This window comes from Mangifera indica, chromosome 11 (assembly GCF_011075055.1).
Source record: "Mangifera indica cultivar Alphonso chromosome 11, CATAS_Mindica_2.1, whole genome shotgun sequence".
Lineage (NCBI taxonomy): Eukaryota > Viridiplantae > Streptophyta > Magnoliopsida > Sapindales > Anacardiaceae > Mangifera > Mangifera indica.
In genome coordinates this window covers 4,066,030-4,092,582 of record NC_058147.1, presented here as the reverse complement: position 1 = coordinate 4,092,582, position 26,553 = coordinate 4,066,030, and the positions used below count along the sequence as shown (strand labels likewise).

Below are 26,553 nucleotides of genomic sequence, written 5' to 3'. Positions count from 1 at the left end.
TGATTACTATGTTTAATAAAATTTGATAGGTATAAATAATTATTATGTTTGGTTAACTGTAATAAAAGATTACTAGTAAATTATTTTACTTAAATGCCCTTAAATATAATTATTTTTAAATATTTTTTATATTATTTATCATATTAATTAAAAATAAATTTATTTTTATCTCAAAAAATTAATAAATAATAATATAATTATAATAAACTCAAGATTACCTCAATAATCTTTAAATACCTAAAGTGAAGGTGGTAATCAGATTACCACCAATATTACCTGCCACGTCAGCATTGGTAATAGAAGATTACTGTAATCTTTTATTACTGATAAATCAAATAAAGAAATAAAAGATAAATTACCAAGGTAATCATAAAATCCCCCAACCAAACGTACCCTTAGGAGTTTTTTTTTTTATGCCCATCACATAGAATTATAATGTAATGATGAAGTCACTAAATATGCTCATTTAAACTTAATCTTGGTGAATTTTTGTTTGGAATATGCATTAAAATACAAATAGCATCCTGAAAAGCATACTATAATACATGTATATAATATTAGCATGACATTATATTTGGTGGGTTTAAGCCTTGCATAATTTGTTAGAACCCAGAACATGCAGAGGCAAAAATCAAGAAGAACAATGAAGATCAAGGCGCTTCATTGTTCTTGCAAAAGAAGATGGCGTTCAGGTGCCTTGGCAGCATCAAAGTTTGAGATATTTTCTAGAGCTCTCTCTGCGATTTCCTTATTTGGTAACCTTAAAATTACCAAATTTTAAAGCAACTTCGCTTTCCTTTCCCCCCGTTCATTTCATGTGCCATTGTCTTACGAGAAATGCAAACCCATTAAAATTTTGCCACTTGCATTCTTTTAAACTAAATGCCAAATTAATCCCTGATGTTTTTCATAACTGACGAGAATGTATTATTATACACACAATAAATTATACTTTATGATTATTATTATTAAATTTATGTTTTACATGTGTTCGCAATATTGCACATTAGTAAAATAACTGTCTTCTTAAAATCATTAAACTTGTTTTTCTGGCATAAATAATCAATTTAATATTTTATGAAATGATTTATCCCAATAATGGAATTTGGAAATATTTTATTGTAATAAATGATGAAAGGGAAACAAACTTTGACATTTATACTCTAAAGATAGTTTGGGTGACAAAAGTAAAACTTCATATATAAGATAATATAAATTTAAATTTCTTCTAACGACATATCAAAATTAAACTCTTAGACTAACCTTATTCAATAATTATAAGATGAATTACTATATTTATATTTTGTTCTATTTGATATTATTGATTTTAAAGTTGATTATTAAATGTGTGGTTTATCTTATTTGATGTAAATTAGTGTGATTGATTCGATTTTGAAAATGAGGATTCAGTGAAAAAAATTTCATAGTTAGGCCTATGTTTTATCCCGAAGGGTTGATGATTAGACTTATAATTTATTTTTTTCAATGTGATTAATTCAATCTTGAAATTAACTAACTGGCAAAAAAATTTTGACATTTAGGCTATGTTTCATCTTGAGTGGTCAAAACTGAAAAACAGGTAAGGTGCTGGTAGTCCGTCTTGAAACCGACATCGTCCTGTGACGTTAGCCAATCTGTTTTGAACTTGGGTGGACGGAACGGCCATTGCCCAACTTCAGGGGCAAAGCAAAACCACGTTTTCCTAGGACGGGACGACCCATCCAACCACACACAGATTTAAAAAATAGAAGAACTCCATATTTCCAAAATAGGAACTACGGTCTACGAATACGTATGCCCACGCGTCAGCAATCTATACGGTAGACGGCGGTACCATTAAATTTAAATTGTTATTTTAAATTCTCTCAGCTCTTCGTTGGAACACGTGTCCTTCTTTTAAAAACCACTGGTGGTTTTCTACATAAACCGGTGGTTTTACCATTACGTTGTACACTTTCCTTAAATAGCCTCTTCCGTTGTGATGTGAATCGGTGCATACTCAGAGCAAAACGACGTCTCCAAAAAAACCTTGGTTCTTTTGTCTGTACTCTCTTCACTTTTCTTTTTCTTGCCAAGTAGGTCTGTGTTTACTTTTTCTCTTCTTCTGTAAAAAAAAAAAAAAACTCTGTTTGGCTTGAACTTAATTTTTAATATTTTGAATTTGGATGGAATTCAAGGATGGGGAGAGGTAAAATAGTGATAAGGAGGATCGACAACTCGACGAGCAGACAAGTGACGTTTTCGAAGAGGAGGAACGGATTGTTGAAGAAGGCGAAGGAGCTGGCGATCCTGTGCGACGCCGAAGTAGGAGTGGTAATCTTCTCCAGCACCGGCAGGCTCTACGATTTCGCCAGCACCAGGTCTTTCAAGATCTCATTATCATGATTTTTTGTTACTTAAATACTTGATGCCACATTATATTATATCAACGAAAATTTTCTATACTCGATGCTACATTTGGTATGTTATTTACATATATACTTCTGGTTTATATGCAAGCTTGCAGTTATTTTGATTTGAGATTGTTTTAAGTAATTATTATGTTCACTTTTTAGAGAATACTACAGGCTTTCGATAACCTAGGGAAAAAATGTAAAAATTTCTGAGCTGTATCGCTATTGGTAGCATAGTATAAGATTTTAGTAAATTATTCTATGAATTCTTGAGTAGAAGATGCTATTTAGAGCATGAATTCATTAGTGACAGCCTGATTTTAGTTTCAATTTTTTTAAAAAGATTTAGAATTAGTGAGGTTGGCGTTGATAGAAAAGATTATATCTCTTGTGGCGATAGTATATTATTTGTCTTAAGAGATAATTTGAGTGAAAAAGAAGTAGAATTTTAAGTACCACAATAAAAGTTTAAATCCTCTCAGATCACATTTCAAAATTAACTTGTTTAGGATGAGATTTTCAACCCAAAGTGAAAAAAAATTGTACATCATTTAAATTGCTGCATTGAGGGTTCATATTGAAGTTAGAGCTTAATCTTTATTCATCAATGATCCTTGACCTCTTGCTATAGTAAAGAGGTAACATGCCAATCAATGTAGCTTTAGTCCAGGGGGAAGACAATTATGTTGCCAAGAAGTGCTCTTGTCAATTTCCAAACAAAGACGAGGCTAGGATTGAAAAGGGCATCGATTGTAGATAGATAGATGACAATGGCGTTAAAGTTTGTGCTGGTGTTAATTATATATAAATATGTTTTCATCTGATAATTTCAAGTAAACTTTATGGTTACTTTGTCTGAGAAGATATTTTGATATTATAATTTCAAATCCATTAGGACCATTTCTTGAGATATAATATATCATGATTCCTTAACTACTAAAGGTCGTATCAATCCTAGGATTTTTGGGTCATAAAAAATTATCATCATCAAATTTTATAATGGTTTGGACATTGAATATATAGGATAACCCTTAGATTTACTTTTATAATAATCAAAATATATTAATTTTAACGCCAAACAACCCTAAAAACTTAGTTTAAAAATAAATAAGAAACAATTAAATTAAAACTAAAAAATTAGAGAGTTTCTTATAAATAAAATTTTTTAGATTTAATAAAATGATCATTTCTTAAATATAAGGCTCGTTCTGCACTTGATTTCTTGTCATTCAATCAAAAACAATCTCATTCGTCTATTCATTCAACTTTCCACACTACAGTTATTGATAGAACAATAAAAAAGAGACTTGTGCAACAACCCGTTCTAGTGAGAAATGACTAAGGAGCTTCTACCACGATCAAAGACATTTTCAAAACAGTGTGTGAAACGACCTCATTTTTGTTTACAATGTCTAAAATGTGGGTTATATTATTCTTGCATCATTCTTTCTCACTAGAAAAAGATTTGTCCTTAAAGATGAATTCATCTCGTTAGCGCCCGTCATGTTATCCTCCCACTCATGTTCATTCTTTCTCGCTAGAAAAAAAAATTAGCTAATAGGAGTGGTCTATGCACTTCTCCTAAATGCTACTAAAATATAAGTCCTTATAATAAGTTTCAAAAAGTTTCAAAACCCTCAATTTGTACCCACATCGTAGAAAGTATTGTATATTGCATGTTGTCTACTTAATGTGTATGCCACTTGATTAAGGACTCTTGACTTGATCGTGAATGTAAAGGTTTGTATGAATTCTACCTATTTGACATGTCTCAAATTAATATTATGTTGTCCATTGATGTCCTTTAAAGCCTTATAATTTGAATTTAGGATAAACTTCTTTGAGAAGAGATCATACCTCCAATATTTTAAACACCTCATTATAGCATAAAACTCGTTGTTAAAAGTAAAGTTCTTCACTAAAGAAGAAGATATACTTAGCACTTTGGTTTAACACTCCATCAATCCCAATAGTCAATGTGTAACAATGAACCTTAAACACTTCTTCAATGTTCAGCAACACTAAAATTGGAGCTTTTGTAACCTTACTTTCCAAAAGTTGAAAAGTTTCTTGCGACTCTTTTGTCCACATAGATCTTTTCCCTTTTGAACATCCAAAATTGATTTAATAATATTGTTGAATTCATAATGAGCATCCTATAAAAAGAAGTCAACACCCATGAAACCTCCAAATATTATGAATGGACCTTGGTGCTGGCCAACTCCTGATTGCTTCAATCTTAGTTGAATTCATTATAATTCTATTTGTTACTATAATATATCCTAACATCGTCATATTATCAAGGAAGTAACACTCCTTCAAATTTGTATATAACTCCTTGTGCAACACCTAAACACTCCTTAGATGTTCGAAATGTTGTTCAACTAAAGCACTATAAACCAAGATACCATCAAAATATACAACCTCAAATTTACCTATGAAAGATTTGAAAACTTGATTCATTAGTCACATAAATGTATTTGGTGCATTGGACAACTCAAATAACATTACCGTCCACTCGTACAACCCATTTCTCATCTTAAATGTCATATTCCATTAACACCCATATTTGGTGATAACTACTCCTCAAGTTTATTTTTTAAAAGACCATCGCATTATGAAGTTGATTAAGTAAAACATCAAACTATGGAATTGTAAATTGGTTGGTGGTGGTTTTTTGAAAGTATGACAATCAATACATATTTGTCACAATCCATCTTTCATTGGAACTAATAATTTAACACAACGCAAGGACTCATACTCTCTTGAATTGCTTCCTTTTCCAATATCTCTCAATCTTGTTGTTGCAACTCTTTATGCTTATTTGAACTAATTTGCTTTGTGTGGGATAATGGCATAAGAAACAAAATCGATATAATATCGCATGTCCCTTATTAGTGGTAATCTTAGTAGCACATCCTCTGAAATGACATCAACACATGCATCTAACAATGGTTGAATTTGGTGCAATATGATAAGCACCTGTTCATTTACTCACGTACAACCAAAGTGAAAACCTTCGATCACTCCCAAATTGCTTCTACTAGTTCTAATTTGAGAGTAAATGATTCTCCATGCCTTTGATGTCTTGCCCAATGGCCTTATTGTGATTGTTACCCAACTTTCTTTAACATATAGGTATTCTTGAAAGCATTACGCTTCATCTTCCTATCAAAGTGTCATTGTCGTCATGATAAGAGATGACAAGTATATGTTGACACTACATCACGTCATACCTCATCTTTATTTGTTTAATCAAAAATTACATTAGACATCTCTTATTCACCTTTACTTTACATCTTGTACGAAACCATGACAAGTTGTAAGGTTTTGGATCCTCCTTTTTCTTTACATTCAATTTATCCACCATAATTGTAAATATTACATTTTCCTAACTCCCTCCATTAATAATCATATTACAAACTTTGCCTTTAGAAAAACTACTACACTTAGTATGAAAGATGTTATTCCTCAACCACAACTCCTCTTCAGTTGTCATGACATTCAACAACCTATGAACTACTAAAGATTTCCTTTGATCTCTGTAAGTAATCTCATCTTCTCCATATTTTTGTCTTCATGCTTTTCTTCCACATCATCATATGTTGGCTTATTATCCTCCTCAATCAATGTCACTATCTATCTATTTGAATAATCTATTGTAAAATGTCTCAGTCCTTTACACTTAAAACATTGTTTTTCTTTAGGTCCTAATGAACTAGAAGCTACAACTTGTTTTTCTTTTAGTTTTTGTTTAAAATTAATACATTTCTCAACCCTAGTAGTTGGTTTGTAAGGTGTTGAACTCCTTTATGCTCCCAAACATTCCTTCCTTGAAAATGGCAAGAAAACTAAGATCCACCACTACTTTTATGCTTTGTTTTTCAACATTTGTGGTGAGTAAACAAACATTCGCATAGATCCAATATTGTTGCAATTGTACAATATCTAAAATTTTAGCTCGAAGACCTTTAAGGAACCTAACAATTGTTTGTTCATCCTCTTTATCCATATCACATCTGATCATCCATTGATCAAATTCATTCATAAACTCTTCCATTGACATGTTTTTTTGCTTAATATTATGATACTCAATAAAAGCTTCTTGCTTGTAACATTCAAGAAGAATTTTTGATGTAATAACTTCATCTTTTCGGACCTAACAACCTTTTGTTTTTATTCCCTAAACCGTTGTTTCTTAACATGCTCCTTCCAAATTGATGCATGTTTTCTCAAGTTTATCGCAACTACTTTTACCTTCTAACACTCTGAGAATTCCTTTATATCGAATATATTTTCAACAATATTCAACAAAACTTTGAAATTTCAATCTTCATGCTAATGTCTCTAGCATATTGTTGGTATCTCGGTCTAATCCCTCAATTGGCTACAGGTTGATTGACACTCACAAAAGGATTAGTGTTTTCTCCCTCCTATTCAACAGTTTAGCTATTATATTCCCCCTCGACTTATATGGGAATTTCGACCTGTGTAAGGTGTCTTTAGAGATCTTGAATTCGTCTCTTTAGATTATCAATCTCTATATCTTGTAGGTAAAGTTGGATTCCAACTGAGTCAACTCAAGTTTATTAAAAGGCTCGACTTGAACAAACCTAAACAATACATGTTTTTGTCGAACTCAAGCCTAAAAAATTAAAAGGTTCAAGCTTTGAGAAAGCAAAAACAAGCTATTTGCGAGATGCTTGTTCCTACATAAAAATAACATCATTTAGTACTGAAATGAACGACGACATTTTTTATTAAAAAATAAATGAATAAGTGAAACATTGCATAAATAATATCAAATTATCCAACCGTAACACCGCATGTCTTTTAGTCTCAAGACTATATATTACAAATTTCCGAAATATTTTTACTCATTTCCAAGATGAATTAATGTCAACATTTTCTCACATTAATTAAGATAGAGAAAATACCAATTCCAATTAATGTTTTTGGAGATAAGCACATCTAATAGAAACCCTTAGCCTGCTTCCTCTAATTCTCCAAACAAAAGATATAAAAGCAATTACTCCACTTTCAAGTCCTAAGCAAGACTCCCAACTCAAAGTAACATTCTTGATCAAAATTGAACAAAATTGGTGATCGGCAAATGATTGAGCAACAACTAAGTGAGTGGCAACCAACCAAGATATGAGAGGAAAAAACGAGATAGAACAACGATAACAGAGAGGAATGATCGACGACGATAATGGGAGAGAAAGTTCAATCGATAAAGATCGAGCCACAGGTCGAGAGGACAACTAACTAACGATGACAACGAGACAAATTCTAATCGAGAATCGTATGGAAATTGGTAAATTTTGGACTATTTTTCTATGAAATTTTACGTTTATATATTAGTGTTCCCAAATTATTGATGAATAGTAATAAGCCCAGATGAGCTGAGCTCAAGCTCGAATGTGAATTTCTAGGCTCGTCCACTTATTAGCCAAGCCAAACTTGAGTTCAAATCAACTCAAACTCATCTCATTTCAAATCTAACTTTACTTGTTGGTGACATTGGTGATCAACAATGTCTTCCATATGAGTGCATCCACTACTCCTACCACGACCTTATCTACCTTGACTGCGATTTTGTTGCTCAATATCGATTACAAACTTTTCTTCTGATACCAAATGATGCCAAAACAATAAGAAAGACGACTAAGCAATCAATGAAGCAACTGACGCAAATAAACCATCATTGAATGATATCATGATTCAAATACTGGGTATAACATTTTAGTCCTAAAGGAATGTTATTCCTTCAATGGAATGCTCGTTTTGAACTTGACTTATGGTGGTTTAGTTATAAACAACCCTATTTGTCTACCTAATCAATTTCAAGTCCAATCTCTTTAGTCATTTTATTTTCATGCAATCCTCAACCTTTGTCGATTGTATAATTAAAAACTCTTTACAAACTCAGAGTCGAGTCATCAAACCACCTTATACAAAACGTATCCTATCAACCATCGGAATCTCTAAATTTTAAACACTTGTCATTTCGTGCATGCAGGCAATAGGTTTGCCACATAAACCCCAATAATCTATATGACGCATTTCCAATTTTGGTTAGTTATAATGGAAGCTTAAATTAATCCTTCCTTTGAAGTCTGACCGTCATTAGATTATACGAGTTCTTCTGGCTTAGTGGCAAGGGGCAAGATGATGCATATTTTATTGTCATTTGGAAAACATGTCTTGGTTATTCAATACAAAAATTCAACGATTTCTTAATGAAGTTCATGTATGCATGGGCATGCTGAATCATGAATAACTATTTAATTCTATAACAAAGAACCCTTTCTCGTAAAGGGGTAAACTTTAATTAATTTACATATAATAGGCTCCCACAACGTTGAAATAGCCACCCAAAACATATACATATAACAACTTAAACAGTTGCACGTTGCAACTAGACCTTAGTTTATAGTTTCTGAACACATGAAAATTTTATGGTGTACGGTGCTTGAGTCTTCTATTTTTTGCCTTTCTATTTTGAAGATAATAAACCCTTTTAGTTTAGCATATATTTTAATAAAATTAGTATATCTATTTTAAATATATAAATAGTTATATTTTTATATATATAATTACATAATTTTATATTAAAAATAAAATAATATTTAATTACACCATAATATACATAAATATATATTCTTATTTATATATTCTGAGTGATAGTTATAGCATAGCTTGTGAAATTTTCACTAAAACTGTGGCTCACAAGTTCTATTAGCAGGACACACTCTCTTTCCTTTAAAATCGGGGAAGATCTAGAAGAGATAGGTGGTGGGAATTCTTAAATGTTGACGCACAATATCATCCAAGTCCTAATTTCAACACACGTGTCCTAAATATGCAATTCTTCCATCTATATATTGATGCAGCTGAATCATTTTATCTATTTGCACTTTATTGTCATATCTTTTTTTTTTTCCAACCAAATTATTCTAGTTTAGATATTATGATTTAGTTTGGAGGGATTAACAATCATACCAAGTTATAACAAAACACAAGAAGACATATTTTCATGTGTTAATTTGTTAATTTTTTATACAAAATATATATAAAAATTAATATATTTTTATTATTCAATATTATAAATGTATGTCCTCAAATTACTCAAAAAAATTATAATAATTTTTTTCCTAAATCTTACTTTATTAGCCACCATCATTTTCTGAGAGTGACAAAATATCACATTTTGCTCTTTCCTACATAAACAAGCACCCTATTTCAACCACGTTATTTACAATTTTACATTATAAGAATTAGGCCAAAGCACTATTTCCCACCCAAGGTATAGTAAAATCTCAAACTCTCATCCTCCAACTTTTAAAAACCCAAACACCCACCTACAACCAAATTTCCATTAAAAATTTCAATTAAGGTTAGGGATAAAACCATTATTTACAAAAAAAATAAAATTTCATCACATTTTCCTCCCCCATATTTAAAACTTATATTTTCTCCCAATCCAAAGTTTGAAAAGTGACAAAAACCCCCCATAGGATTTGTTCCTCTTTCTTTGACGTCGATTTCTCCTTTCTCGACCGTCGATCGTCCTCCCTTCCCCCCTTATCTCTCCTCTAGCCTCTCTTCCTTGCCTCTCTGGTCGTCTTCGATTAAAGACAAAGACGAACAGTCTTCATTTCAGACAAAAACCAAATGTCTTCGTCTCCAATCAAAGATGGTCGAAAAGGCAAGAGAGAGAGACCGAAGGAAAAATAAAGGGGGAAGGGAGAACCGTTGATGGTCGGGAAAGGAGAAATCAAAGTCAGAGAAAGAGGAACAAACCCTAGGAGGGTTTTTGCCACTTTTCAAACTTTGGGTTAGGGCAAAAATGTAAGTTTTTAAATATGAGAGAGAAAATGTGATAAAACTTTAATTTTTTAGTAAATAACAGTTTTACCCTTAATTTTAACTGAAATATTTAATAAAAATTTGGTTGTGGGTGGATGTTTTAGTTTTTGAAAATTAAAGGGTAGAAGTTTGGTGTTTTCAATATACCTTGGATGGGGAATAGTTTTTTGGCCATAAGAATTATCTAATGATGAGAAAGAAAAAGGAATTTGTGTCTTTTTTCTTATAATTTCTTTAAAATATATCTTCTAAATAATAATTAAATAATACACCAACTAACTAAATATCTTCATCGAAAGATCAAAGGGTATCTTTTTTATTTCTATTCCTAGCAAGATTACCCTAGATAATTTGTTTTAACATTCTAAAAATGATTTCTCAAAATCACATTCCCATGTAGATGATTATATAATTTCTTGGCATGCGAGTTAGGATAAGCATGATCAATTCTCAAATAGCAAATGAATAAAATCAAATTTCATTTAATTAACTTGTTTTTGCCCAACATTAAATTATTTTGACAATATGATTGTATTGTCTATTATGAGTAAGGTTGAATCTGAACCAAACTAGTTCTGGTTTAAAAACTAGTTTAGCTTAATTTGAATTCGTGTACCTCAAATATGAATTGAACTCGAATTAAGGAGTTCGACTTGTTTTAAAACTAAACTAAACTCACACTATAGAGAGTTCGACTCAGTTTTGTTCACACACTAGATAAATAGTTCGATTTAATTTGAACTTGACTCATGATTCAATTCAAATTATGTTAAATAATTGTTAAACGATGTCATTTTGTCAATGAACTATGAATTCAAATCATAAATTTGAGTCACATATCCGAACCATGAATTTGAATCAAACTCGAACCGAATTATTTTCATTTGAATCAAATTCGAACCACCCTTAATGTTGGCTCGACAAATTTGAACAAAACTTGAGTTATTTTTTATTCAAATTGAACTCAAGCCAAAGGTCGTTCGAACTCGGTTCAATTCGTATTCACCCTTAATTACAAGGAGAATGTTCTTTGCAGAAAAGCTAAACAATTTAGGAAATCTTTTTACAAATTAACATAAACAAATATAACAATACAAGAATATGCATATCTAAACTAATAAATTGAGAAGAACACTTAATACCTTTCATTGTTTTAATCTAAGTCTCAAAGGTTAAATTTTGGTGACATCAAGGAACAAAAAAATAAAAATAAAAATAGAAAATAATGTAATCTAATTGATTTACAATTAGTTATTATCATTATTTACTTTAATAATATTAAAGAAGAGAATTATTGTTCTCGCCCATATTTTGCCATAAACTAAACTTTCCCAACATTGTACTTTGAAAACAATAGTTTCCCGCCCTTCGCTCCTTTTTTTTTTGGGGTTAATTTTAATAGTTAAAATGCATAAATATAAAGGACTAAGAAACATAAATCAATGAATTACAAATCATTTTTAAAGAGTCAACTAGTGAGTGGCAAACATATGGCTTCATTTTAACCTTTCCCCCCCCCCCCTCCCTCTTTTTCACTTTCCTTCGTGACTTATTTTCTTCTCTTGTTCCCCTTCCTTCTTCCCCTCTGTCCTCTTTTGTCTATCTTCTTTATCCTTTTGCTTTCTTTTTGTTCTTGTGCCCCCATCATTTTTCTTCGTTTTGTTTTGACTTGACCATTTCAATGACATTGCATGGTCATTGCAACCATGTCGAGATATGGAGAAAACCGGCTAGCCCAATTGTGTCTAAACCATCAATGGATAATTGAATGACTCGAGAATATTAGTTTGATGGTGGGAAATCGATTGGAAGATTCAATGAAAAAGGAATAAAAGAATAGGGTTTTGCAATTATGGTAATTGATTGAGATATTGATTAAAAGTGGAAGAAAACATAATACATGTACAATGATAAAGAAAATAGATGAAGAAAGATTATTAATATTAGGTAAAGAAAGATCTACTGTTGAAAAATAGAGGTAAGGAGAAAGAATAGTGAAGTTGAGGGATGGGAGTTGCTCTGTTGAGGTGGGAAGATGAGAAGATTAAGAAACCTCAAACTCTTATTCAACCCCTACCTTATCTACACTTCTTTGATTTAGTTTAACATATTAAAGATATTTAAGTCAAATAATATTTTATTTTAATACTACTAATCAAATACAATAATTATTTATATCTATCAATTTGATAACATTAATTTACACTCAATAATCTTTCTAGAATCTATATCATTTTCTATTATAACTACGTCAAACAAACCCATTAAATAATTTTTGTTTACCTGCCCTTATAAGTTCAAATACATGACAACATTAGTCGACAACAACAAAGATTTGCCAACTATCCAAAAATTTAATGTATTAACTTTTGTAAGCCCAAAACCTATTATATGTCCATCCACATAAACATATAACAGAATATCACCCATCATTAAATTACTAGTTTATTGACAAAGGTGTAATGATATTGGAGGAATGGAGTTATTAAGTGATAATGATATAAAAAAGAATTTCTCAAATTTTTGCTTGAGAATGGTTTTCCCTTATAGTAGATTGCAAATTGAGTTTAGTGGTTAATTTTATTTCTTTTTCTTATTTCCTTTTTCAAAACTAAGTTCAACTAACTTTAAGTTGAAGCTTTCAAGCATTCCAAGCTTTTGACCATCCCAGCAATAAATTTTAGTTGAAGGATCAATTCAACTTTTTTTTTTTTTGTGAAATGTATTCTTGATTTGATTTTTAAACTAAAAATTATATGATTCTTTTGACTTGGTATCTTCCTTTTTTAAATGGATTTTTTATTTTCCAACGAGCAATTGTTCCATTAAAGAGATGAAAGGTGTGAGAGAAAAAGGTTCAAGCGCTAGGGTTTTTTTAAGTGAATTTCCTTAAATAAAATGTATATAAGAAATTACGCAAAAGTTAGAACTTTCAAGTCGATCATTAAAATAATATTCTTGTCTTTTTAATTGAATCTATCATAAAACTAACAACTTTTACCAACAAAATAGATTCATAAGTGGAAAAATAGACTTTTCAAACTATAAGGGTGGGGATTTTGTTTCATCAAAGTTCGAATAAGAAATAGTTATTTGACCTTAATAGAATGTATCCAAGTTAGATTTTATATGACATAAAGACTAATTTTACCTAATAACAATACAATTATCATGCAATCGTTTCATCAAGACTAAGGCATAAAAATAGTGTCAACTTTAAATTAATCCTAGCTATAGATGTTTGATTAGTCATGAAATGATTGAATTAATATTTAAATTGAGTAACAACTTAATCCAACTATGGTCATAGATTTATAGTACGTTTTATAGCCAAACTGTGAGCCAAGATATTATCTCTCATACCCGGGAGTGATTAATCATATGTCAATCAATCATGATTGGTGCATAAAACATTTTGATGATCTCAAGTCCAAGTATTAAATGCACCACCATCATTACAGAATTTATACCATAAATACTAGAGTTACTATTTATATGAAATATTATGAAAGGTTAGTCCAATAAATATGCAAACAACATGCAACCATGTGTCAAACCAAGTTATCAACAAATAGCCTCAACATATGAGTTTTGCCACTACTTTTCAGTATGATTGTTCAATACTATAATAGTTTTATCACATTATAAGTGTTTTAGGTCAATATAATACTATGAGTATAGGTGTTTCTAGATGGTCATCTAATATACACATAAGTTTTCATAATTGAAATATGCATTGATCTCTTTGTCACAATTTAACCATTCTGAGGGATTTTACCCTAATATATATGTAAACATATACTTTCTCAAATAAAGAGTGTCATTTTATTGATACATAAACATGATATAGTGTGGATATATCGCCAAGATAATTGCTTCTAGAGCACTTACTTCAACACCTCTTTCTAGTTTAAGGAATTCAAAACTTACAAACTAATTTTAACTCTTATTCTCAAATATTCTAAGATATAACAAGCTTCTCACTTGACAAACTTTGTGACCTTATGGTGACTATAGTAAGCACTACATCATTAAGTCACATACATGAACTAACACTAATTGTCAATTTGTCATAATGGTTTAGAATTATAGATAGATTTCACTTGTAACTATCACATTATAACTTCCACGATGTTAATATAAATTTAATCCAAAGACTTTAAAGTGTAAGAACCTTTTAAATTTACAAGGAACTTAATGCAAAATATATTTGAATCTAAATTTAGAACACATTTAGTTGAAAATATTTGTTGCACTGTCCAAGTTCTTTATTGACTTGTCCTAACAGTCTTCTCAAATAAAGAATAATGGTGTTTTTCTTTTTATTGAAGGTTAATCTAAATAATTTTTAACTGCTTACAAAAAATTAAGCCAAGTCTAACTCCATATTAACCCAATATGATCTCTCTCAAGCAACACACAATATATAAAAGAGGGAAAACTCATATAGTTTTATTTATTGAAAATTACACTTACAATGGTTCATGGCTACATTATGAATTTTTTCAACCAAACAACCAATTCGAAATAAAACAAAACAAAAAAATAGCCTAAGCAATTAAAGGCCTTCCTCCTTAGGCATAAGCCTTTGTTTTCTCTCCCATTTTAAATTGTTGCATTATGTCCTATTTGTAACACATTTTCATCCATTTTCTTTGGTGCCCATGTACCTCCCTTTTCCTTAGATTGATCCCCCTCACCAAGAGACAATAATCATCTACTCTTACCCTCACCCTTCTTCATGAGAATTCGCAATAGAAGCAAAAAATCCCCCCATGAGCAAGCATGCCTTATTTAGATTACGCATGTCAAATTTTGGAGGGTTTATAAGTTTGTGGGTGTGCTTAACATGGCCATGAACATTAGACACAACTAGAAGGGCAAAAATTTACTCACAAACAAATAATTATGTTGTCATTTGTTGTTGAAATCACCTAAAGCATCATCATAAGTTTTACAAGGAAACTAGCCTCAAGCTGCCAAAAAGATGCAATGTTTGTAAGAGTAATATTCTTCAAAGCACACCTCACCATATGGCATGATTAAACACATACTTTTTTGAGCTCCTTTATTTTTTTTTTAAATTGTGCTAAAAAACTCTACTCCAATTTTGATGTAAGCTTCTTTCGAATGAAAGATTGAACAACACATACGACATTTGAATCCGTAACTTCCATCAAGTTCATAATCTCTTCTTCACTAGGTAGAATTATAGTCTTTGCATTGAATTCCTTGCCCAAATGTGACTCACCTAGTATGTTTCTAAGGCCATGTATGAACTTGGGGTTCGAAACTAATGGTCTATTTTGTTGAAAATCAACCACCAGACTTGTCATCATTTTTTTTGCCATTAGTTGTCCAACTTCCCAACTATTAGATACATTAGATTCAAGATATATTAAAGCACTCAAACCTTACAAGAGAGAGGAATTGGCCACTCAAGTATATTAGAGTCTTCTTTCTTTATCTCTCAAAGAACAATAGTGTAGATTGGTAAATTGTTGTTTACATTATAAGTAGTTTCTAGAAATGCCAAGACAAGCTTTAGATTGAAGAAAATTAGACTTCTGCTTTCCATGGCTCTTATGTCAAAATGTGAAACAACCATAATATTGAAAAAATTATGATTGATTTTCATATAAAACACATCCTTATTCCACTTTATCATGGTCTTATGTGAATATATGGTTTGTGTAGCTTTGGGCAGGTTTTCTGGTGGAGTCCATATCCTTAGAGACACTCGTCGACTTGTTGAAGTGAAACTACTAGTGTCTATATATTCAAGCTTCATATGTCTGCCAATCATTATATTTCATGCGACATCTCTCCTAAGCATATAATCACCCATAGGGTAAGCATGAGAAAGAAAATAAGAAAAAATCATTTTAAGTGGGATTTGGTACATAAGACTAGTGCTTGTTGTTGGGTTTGTTTGCCCAATAATAGTCAATTAAAATAGAGTTAGGTCTAGTAGTAGAGTAAGTGGGTTAACCAAGAACTCTCACTATGTTAGTTTCGATGTGGGAAGATGGGGTAGCCATTGTTACTAGCAATATGATTTTGGATTTGATAGAAAAGAGGAAGATTGATCTATATGAGATGGATGAAATGGTGGGTTCTTAAAGCCATTAGAATGGTGGTTGTCGATCAAGCCTAAATGTTTCCCTCATGATTGCTCCAGTGTTATGGTGGAATTGAATAAATTAGGTTGAAGTAAACTTAGATTGAATAGAACTCTAAGAAGGTCTATTAAGGTATGGTTGGGTTGAATTTCTATGTTAGGTGTGAGTTGAGTTGAGTCGATTGGGTGTATAGTGTTTAAGTGATATGTGGGAGAGTTCAAACATAAGTGAGGTGTTGATAGTAAAGATGTGTTTAATAGGGTGTGTTTGGGTGTGCGTGGTATTTGGGTTACTATAGACCAATATGGTTTTGAGTTTGGTCTTATGTTTGGATTGTTGTTATATAGGCTATAGTGGTAAAATGTTGGTAGTTGGAATGAATTGTATTTACATTGATAGTGTATTTAGTATAAATTGAAAATTTGAATTCTAAGCAAGCATTAGGTTGGGTCAAAGGTTGGATCAAAGGTTGGATAAGAATGGTTTTGAATCAAGTTGAATCTCGAGTTTTCTTTTCCCATTTTACATCTTCTTCTCAAATATCTTCTAATTTTATTTTCAACAACAAAGGAGTAAGACAATTTGACAAACAAGTGAATTCCAACAGTCGGATTTCGTCAAAAGCTACTCATTTGCAATTTTGAGCCACCATCATGTTCAAAGTTACCAAATCCACTTCTTTCTTCGTTCACTCCTCATCACTCACGATCAATATGTCATTGTCATCTAATCAATTCTCATACACCATTTAGACCAACAATGACTTGAATCTAGAATCATGATTTAACCCGTATTTACACTCACATTAGAGTCAAAACCCTTTCTTCATCATAACCTGAGCTTTTATTTTTGTGAGTCGAACCAACAACCACCTTCTGATCTCATCTTTCACAAAATTGATCCTCCCTAACCCTAAAAATTGCAGCAACTCTAATACCACATTTTTAGGAACCTACACTAAAAATCTCATAACAACCTAATCTGGTCTTTCCCAAGAAACACACAATAATATGAAAAAAGAACTTGCCTGGTTTTATTTACTCAAGATCAGACTTACAACAATGGGCTCACGACTACACACTATAAATTCTTTCAACCAAACAATCAAGAGACAAGATGTGGGTTTTTTTTCTCATGTTCTAAAATTACTTAATCGGTGAAGTTGATGACAGTAGAATGGCCATTTCTAGGGCTAATAATTAACTAAAATTTTCATTCGTTCCATATTTTGAACGAAGGAGTTGTGACTAAACCCAAAACAAGCCTTAAGATAGTTGCTCCAATGATAATCATATATATTTGTAGCTATTCAATTTCATAAAAAGTAAGAACAGCTAGTCAGCCTATTGGTAGTGTCCCCCTTGTAAACAGAAGAGCAAGAGCAATTTTTGGTTCCTGCTGTTAGGTAGGAAGAAATGCCAAAATGAAATAAGCAAAGGGTGAAGATACCCAAACACACAAAATGTCAATAAAACTAAGAACTTGTGAATTAGATATAAATGGAAATTATCAAATTGTTTCAGTGAGGACCAAGAACATGAATTTAGGAAAGGTTTCACAAAAGAGAAGGAATGTGATACTGGCACCAAAAAATCAAAGTGTTAGTGTGTTAGGATCCCAAGTGTAAGGTATGAGACTTAGATCTCACATTGGAAAGTATGAGCAACTAGTGTGGAGCTTATATGACCTTGAACTCTCTCATCTCAATAGTTAGCTTTTGAGGTATGGTTCTCTTAAGGTTCATATCATTTGATATCAGAGTCATCACCATGTCTCCCAATTACAATCGTACGATGCGGGTGGTGACACCGGCATTGCAATGTTCGCCCGGGCCTAGCGCACAGCTAGCCCGTGTGGGCGCCGAGGCTACGGAGCGTGGTAGTATGTTAGGATCCCAAGTGCAAGGTATGAGACTTGGATCCCACATTGAAAAATATGAACAACTAGTATAGAGTTTATATGACCTTGGACTCTCCCATCTTAATAGTTAGTTTTTGAGGTGTGATTCTCCTAAGATTCGTATCATAGTGCAACATAAAAACCCTTGAAAAAATCAACAAAATATCACTTTAGGCAAAGGTTTCACCATTTTGCACAGGTGAATCAATATATAACTCAGTTTAACTAAAATGATACGCTATAGTAAAATTCAGTAAAAATTTCATTGAATGATTCTACATCTACAAATATGAGATAAATAGAATTCATTGCGGCATGAATCACCTAGTATAGACAAACTGACATGCATACCTACCATTTGTTCTTGGTTGACCACAAGATCATTTCAAATTCTACAGCTCATAGAATGTGGATAACTTTTGATATACACCTAAAAAAGTTTAATAAAAGACCTTGTGTAGTACTTTAATGGAAATTCATTAGAACAACAGGTAATAATTATGTTAACCTATCACATATGTATGTACAGTAAGATTGCCTGCATTGTTCCTCCAAATACCACTATATACACCTCATGCAGGGTCAGACAAATTATAATATGATGACTGCCTCCAAAAAAAAAGTGTAAAATTCAGTTACTTAGGGTAGGGAGGGCATCTAACAAATTGAAGGTGTACAGAAGGAAAACTGCTAAAACAACGGAGTGAACCCTTTCATAATTTTTCAGCCACTAAATATAAGATAAAAGAAAAGAAACCAACTCCAAACTTATTGCAACAAACTTGGCGTCAAATAGAATTATGAAAAATAAGTGTTCAAATTGTGCACTGAATGTTACCTGCACCTGCAGATTTAAGTTTCTGGGAAATTGTCTCCAGCTGTTTCTAGAATAAACTTTGAGCAACATAAATTAGATCTCCAAGAAGGAAATACAAGAGAAGACATACATGATACTGTTAACAGAGCATATTAATATGCTTTCTATAAATTTTTTTTTATGGTGATTCTTGATGCTATCTTTTATATTTCTCTACTCAATTAAATAGTAGCCTTTATCTGAAAGATTTAAAACCTTCTTATACCAGTATGAAATCAGTAATTGAAAGATACAAAAAATCAAAAGAAGATCATCATCAACTAGCGAACCAAGCCTCTGAAGTAAAGGTAATCTTCAACTCTCTGCCCAAACTGTAATTTATAACTTCATCTTAAATGCATACTTGATATGATTTCTGTAACAGTTTAGACACTTTTGTCTAGCTTGCGCTGACCAAAACTTAAAGATAGTAACAAAATTAAATATGAGTTGTTAGCCTATGGAGCATGGCTTTCTGTTGAAGCATAACAGCATTTATAACATGCAAAGATCAACCAGGTCTCCCCTGATTTTGTTACATCACATAAAGTAGGTTGGCACCAGAAGTGCAATTGGGACTAACTATTGAACTGACCAATGGTAGTGGCTACAAGATATTCCATCAAACAGTATTTTGAAATTAGGACTTGAAATTGGGTTAACACCATGTAAGATATCTGAAACCTGGAAGATAATGGAGGTGAAAAAGTTATACAAAACACAAAACTGCTTTGATAGTTGTACTGTTAATATTAGCTAATTAACCTGGGTTAGACTGAAATTAAATATCTTGGTTCACAAATTCTTCAGATAAATTTTATCAGAATGGAAGAAAATAACAATGTGGGAACAAAAACAAAAACTCTAAGCTCAACCCTGCATTATTCCTATAAATACAAAATAAATACACATAAGTGTTTGATATTTTACATAAAATTGTTTAGTTTGGTAAGTTTTGATTCAAAATCAAACATGCCATTCACCAATGAATAGAAACTGCAACTTTTTGGATGTGCTAAATAATTTTCCTTAACATAAGATTTATTTTAGTCAACGTATGTTGTTCATAATGTAATTATGCTAACCAAAGCAATCCTAGAATATCAAACCATTTTGTATCTTCCTTCTAGTACTGGCAACAAGAAGCAGCAATATTAAGGCAACAGTTGCAGAATTTGCAAGAAAATCATCGGTATGATCTTCTTCCTTATATTAGCTATTCTTTTACTAATGTTCACACGTGAGTGATTTCATTTTAGCACATTAAGTTTCAATCCTCAACACAGTCTAGCCTCAGAGACTTCTCTGCACATGTAGGTTTGCATGCATAAACCTAGAACACACCTCTAGTATAATTCATAATATCCAGGAATGAAGTAATGACTCAAGCATCTAGAATCGAAATATAGAAAGCAGGTCTAGAGTCAATCTTCAGGGAAAAAATGCAGGAAGATGAATTTGGCTACAGCCAGGACAGATATCTCATCATTTAACAAGTTGAGCTAGAATACTTTACAAAATATAAAATGATGGTTTTCTATGAACAGTAAAAGGCATCAATTTCCCATGACGTGATAGAAAAGAAACAAAACTTTCAGCTACTTTTCACTAGCCCTAGCTACAAAATTGTCAAAGCAGAAATGAAACTGATCAGGAACACAACGGTGAAAGATAACCTAAATTAATGAAGAAATACTATTACTAAAAGTAATAAAAAGCTTAAAATAGAAAATAATCTAGCTTTTATCAAAATTGAAAAATAAAAGATGCATTTATGGGCAAAGCAGTTATTTGCATCCCATCCTTGACCTCAAGAACAAAATTTTAAATATTGAACATACATCTATTTAAAGGCCTAAGCTATTCGCCCATATGATAAAAACAGACAAATGATGGGTGAAGGGCTTTCTGGTTTGAGTGTAAATGATCTGCAGAATTTGGAGAACCAATTGGAGATGAGTCTTCGGGGTGTTCGCACGAAAAAGGTTTAAAAATCTTATCTCCCATACATTGAGTAAAATTCCATTTACTTAGCATATAAAGCATGTGACTCTTACTAGTTTTTTTTTTTTTTTTGCAGGACCAGATTCTAATGGATGAAATACAAGAACTAAACTATAAGGTGAATCCTAGAAAACAGCTAATGATTTCTACACTCTTATCATTTAAATTCAAGTAGTTAAATCCATCTTCTTTGTTGTAGGGGAATCTCATTCACCAAGAAAATATGGAACTCTATAAGAAGGTAAACCTGATTCGTAAAGAGAATATCAAACTGAATAAGAAGGTATAGGTATATATAACACAAAATCAGTCATATCTTGAAAGACTAGTATGATTCAATCATTAAACCTTTGTCGAATTGTAAGATATTAGAAAACCACCCTCAAACAGAAAAATTACACATCCCAGGTTTATGGTACAAGAGATGCCAATGGAGCAATCAGAAACCCACTGCTTACCAACAGTCTAAGCAATGGAGAAGACTCACATGTACCTGTCCATCTCCAGCTTAGCCAGCCTCAGCAACAGAGTTATGAAACACCAGCAAGCGCCACTAAATTGGGGTACAGTTCCTCCATAACAAAAGATATCTTAATTATTAATACCAAGTGCTTTTCAATAATTTTGTTCACAAATTGTTTCTTTTGGAAAATGCAGCAGACTACAAATGCAATAACAAAGTACATGCAACAAAGTGGGAATGTTGTTACTCGATCACCATCAAAATTGCAAAGTTATGCTTCTATTAGTGAGATGTGGTATGTAAACCACAGAGCTTTCAGTTAAAGGACTTTGGTTTGAAAACGATTAAAAAATATAACTTTAGTATGTGTGTTATGATGAACGAATCTCACTACTTATGTAAAGATAAGATTAAGTGTAACAAAAAGAAATAAAATTGCACATAATGTGCAATGCATCATTTAAGAAATTCTAAGTCTTTGAAATGGACCACTGAAAGGTTATACATAATTTCATTTTATTTAAATTTAGATTAAAAGATCAAAAACTTAGTTGTCTACTTCGATAAAAAGATACCAACACCATCATGCAGATATTTCAGAAAAGAAAATATAGAGTGAAAGACAAAACCATAAAGCATCTCAAATTTAGTAAACTAAACAAAAATTCATTGAGAAAAAATGTAAAACTAAATTTTATAGGAGAGGGCGTGGCAATCAAACAATGTCTGTCTTCTTGTTCTCCTCCGTTTAATTTTATATTAAACTTTAAAAACTTACCTCACCATCTATGTTGCAACAACCAAGGACCATCCCATGATAAATAGCCTTCTGTGTTTAAAATAGACATGAAAAACAGCTAGATATAAGCTACAACTAACAAAGCATTAGAGTGAAAAAAAGAGATAGTCAGATTATTGTTAAAAAGAGTACAATTGACTGACATACAAGAAGAAAGAGAGATTTAGATATGTTACACACTACTTGCAAGTCATTCACAACTTTTTCATACAATTCAATTAGACAACTGTATTAAAAAATTTATAACAGTTAGTAAAATCACCATCCATATACTCCTGACAAATGAATTTTCATATCAGTTTGTTCAGAAAAGTTCAACACTATTTTCTCTAGTGTAGTAATTGGGGTAGAACAAAATATAATATCAGTAAAGCATGACTGTAATCCTAGAATGGATAAGCCTGTCACAGATGAAGATCACTAAGTCAAGTAAGTATTGACAGTTGCCTAAAATTGCCTAATCTGCGATGCAGAAAACCCATAGGTGGCACAAAAATTAAGATTTTCTTGCTTAAATTAAACATATCTTGCATTATCATAACCCACCATTTATAGTGTAGATCATTTTAAAATAGAAATTCAACAAATATAACTTCGACAGCTATTGATAAGAGAACAGCACTACTGCTAGGACAAAAGCATCCACAGTCCAGGGTGAAAAACAGTAGCATTTCAAGATTTGAAAAAAAAAAAAAAAAGTCTATTTTGAAAGCTGCAAGGTCACATCCTAAAGTCACACTTTGTAGTGATGAGGACTTCGAGATTATTTTGAACCATTTGATATTTACCCTAACACTTGAGAAAAATTCTTTTTTTTTTCTTTTTCAATGTTCGTATCAAACATTTCCTTCAAAAGATGTAAAAACATAAGCCAACGTATTGGATTTATTATCAAAATCTATTCAAATTAACGTACTTAAGAAATCAAACTCAAAAAGAACAGACTTGTCTTATGATTAATCTTCAGAAAAAATTAAACACCCGAATGGGTAATCTCCAGAGTACTAGAAAAAATTGATAGTGATAGTATGAAACATATCTGTTTAACATATATCCTACATTTCTTAACAAAAAATAAAATAAAAAACGGTTCCAACAAGTTTTTCTATGCTGTCAGTAATTGTTTGGTTCAGTTCCATATGAAAGCATATTGACAAGTTCAAATCCCTAAAAAAGCTCATTCTATTTGCAGGCAGACGTTGAGGGACTGTTAGTCCGGTTAGGGGCGGTTCAGTCCCGAATGATGAATCTGGCTCATGTAAAGTTCCTATTAACCGTCTCAATTTTTAGCCATATGGTAACTGTTAAACATTTGATTCTGACAAAATTAAAAGAATTGACGGCCTCGCCAATATTTTCTGTGACTTTTAAGTACAAGCTTATCGAAAAGATCATGGATTTGCATATGAAACTCATTATTCATAGCTATGACGATTCTTAGAAAGAAAGCATATAGGTATAGAAGCAGTATAAATCTAATGGAATGTCAGCCTATTAAAGTAAATAACTGTTGTCCAAACATGTATAACCTGACATACACTTAATATCTCGGTAGAAAAACAACGAGTGCATTCAATTAAAGTTCTAAACAGTACCAACAAGCTCAAAAGTAAGCTGTGCTAAACACTGTACACCTAACCAACAAAAGAAATAAAAAGATACTGACAAAAAAAGGAGAAATCATCACTCACCAGAAAAACAAAACTCACGCATTTCGGAATATTATACAAAATGAAGTAAATACAATTGATCTAACTAAACAGTACAAGAAATAACAGAAGAAAAATATAAAGTTACTCAAATAATCAATAATAAAACACAAATCAAAGTAGTTTGATTAAGTAAAATTAAATATCGGTTAATCAACCGAAAACCGTCACAGTTAGGGATAACCAGTTCGCCGTCTGCTTTGCACCTATATTTTCCTTCAAACTTTCTCAACAACCAAACAAATCCTAAGTTGATTGCAGAAACACATTTTATTCATCTACGAAGTAACGAAGGTACCGAGACATTACAAAAAAAAAATGTAAAATACCTCAAACTGAAAGGTCATCATAGATTCGAGCATCAAATTACAACAAGGAACCAGCACTAAACGTGAAAGGGAGCTCCAATGTGCAGATACGTAAACTTAAATTCACAAAAATGCAGATTCCCTGGCAAAAGAGAATATCAAAATTTATGAAAAATCGAATTCACAGATAAAGGTAAACGTGCAAAAGATGATAATATACCTGCTTCTTAGAAGGAGACCGAAATTGTTGCAGAAAACGCTAGAGAAGAAAAGGAGAGAGAAAGAGATAGGTATGGAGAGCACCAGAGCCAATGGAAAGAGGTATATATAAAACACTTGCTGATGCCCCCACCCGATCCATATTTTATACACGTTATGTTATCAGTAATTTTAGGTTTTTTAATTTTTTGAAAACCTGGGCTTTCTCAGGTTTCCCGACAGCTGCTGTTTCAGCGTAGCCAGCAGGTAATTTTTTAAAGTTTTTACTTGAGTCGGTTTTACAGCCTTTACACGCGTGGCTTCGGAACGCCGTTTTTTCTTTCGGGGCATAATTTATTTGAGGTAAATTAATCTTTTTTTTTTTTAAACATTATTTATCAACTCAATATTTTTATCAATATCTTTTATTAAATATATATATATTTAATACTCAAAAATTGGACAAAAACTATAAAAAATTTTTATGTCTCACAACTAAATAGGTATATCTATATGAAAATAATTCAACATTAAGTTTATATATTTGTTTATAATTTAAGATTTTTTATTAAAAATTTTAATATTTTATCAATTTTATTAATTTTTTTAAATAACTCAATTTCTTATAATTTTGATTAATATTAAATGCATTCTAATTGAAGATCAAAATGGTTTATTTATTGGAAAGTTTTAATTTCATAAATAATACATAAATAATATTATATATAAAAATTAGTTATATCAGTTATTTTTTAAAAAATGATATATTAATTTTTTCTACTTAATTTATATTAATATTAATTTATAAATGATTTTGTATATATTTTTTTAATTAAAAATTCTAATTTTTTAATTTTGCAATTGCGTGAGGTGTGCGTGAGCGCTAGTTAATTGGTAAAAGAAGAAGGGTAATCGAGCGGCTTAAGGTAAGCGGCTGGTATTTCTGCCCGGTTTCACGAAACGTGAGGCTGACTCAGTTTGGCAAACAAACAGCGCCTAGCGAAAAAGGTATGCACAAGGCCGAACTTCCGGGACACGTTTCGACTCCATGTTTAGCCACATATAATCACCTACAACCAGTCGAAAATTAGCTCTTACAATGAGTCCATTTCAACTAATAAAAAAATAACACGTAGCAAATGTCCTAACCTTACCTTTAGTTATTTTAAATTCAAAAATATTGTGGGCACATTGTTCTAGTTACCTCTACCCATGGCCTTCAAAGTCTCACGGAAACAAAAGTCTGTACAATATAATAAAATAAAGAAAAAAGTACAAAAGAAAAGCGCTCTACACGTGTATGCTTTTGCGTTAGGAGCCTTGTGTTACAATTCCACAATTAAACTAATCTCCAAGGACGATGATATTTTGAGAGTTGCCATGCCACGTGGCCATTCTAGCCAAGATATTTTGGAAGAGGACTCAGTAATATTTTACTGGAAATTGTTCAGCCAAGCGCCCAAAGCTTAAGTGAAATGACCAATTCCCATCAACTAATTCTAAAAAACTCAAATATTTACCTATTTATTAATATTAAATTAAAGATAAAAATATTTTTTAAAAAATATTTTTAAAAATTAATCATATTTTCTCTTGTAAGTAAAACCTGTTTGTTTGAAAACTGAAAAGAAAAAGCTCTTTAAAATTTCAAACCATTTTATAATCATGTTAATTGTTTAATATGTCTTTTTAGTATCTTATTATTAAGATATTACATTTAATTTTTTATCTCTTTCAATTGAGTAAGAATGCTCTAATCATCTCTTATTGCGATATAATAACATAAATTTTTATATCTACATTTAAGTTTAAAATATTAAAAATATTATTTATATACAAGTTTTCATGTAACGGCTTTTTCTATTATATAAATATATAATAAAATTATGTACATATATTTTAGGTATATAATATATATATATATTTTTTT

The 26,553-nt window shown here is 31.4% G+C and overlaps 1 protein-coding gene and 1 long non-coding RNA gene across 3 annotated transcripts; one reads left to right on the top strand and one right to left on the bottom strand.

Annotated features, from left to right (window-relative positions):
* The first annotated feature begins 1,960 nt into the window (after positions 1-1,960).
* Positions 1,961-21,435, top strand: LOC123229913 (MADS-box transcription factor 27-like). 2 transcript variants are annotated; one of them, XM_044655951.1, is made up of 7 exons: positions 1,961-2,079; positions 2,178-2,360; positions 19,372-19,450; positions 20,273-20,334; positions 21,028-21,127; positions 21,223-21,264; positions 21,346-21,435. In XM_044655951.1, the coding sequence occupies exons 2-7, from the start codon at positions 2,179-2,181 to the stop codon at positions 21,433-21,435; spliced, it is 555 nt and encodes a 184-aa protein (XP_044511886.1). In that variant the 5' UTR covers positions 1,961-2,079; position 2,178. The 2 variants fall into 2 exon arrangements, with proteins under 2 accessions (XP_044511886.1, XP_044511887.1); XM_044655952.1 differs by lacking the exon at positions 21,346-21,435 and having other exon boundaries at positions 21,028-21,244.
* LOC123229914 lies at positions 21,402-24,785 on the bottom strand. The gene is made up of 4 exons (XR_006504985.1): positions 24,646-24,785; positions 24,447-24,567; positions 22,388-22,438; positions 21,402-21,718 (listed from the first exon to the last, which is right to left on the bottom strand). It is a non-coding gene; the product is annotated as an uncharacterized LOC123229914 (long non-coding RNA).
* Positions 24,786-26,553: the final 1,768 nt, after the last annotated feature.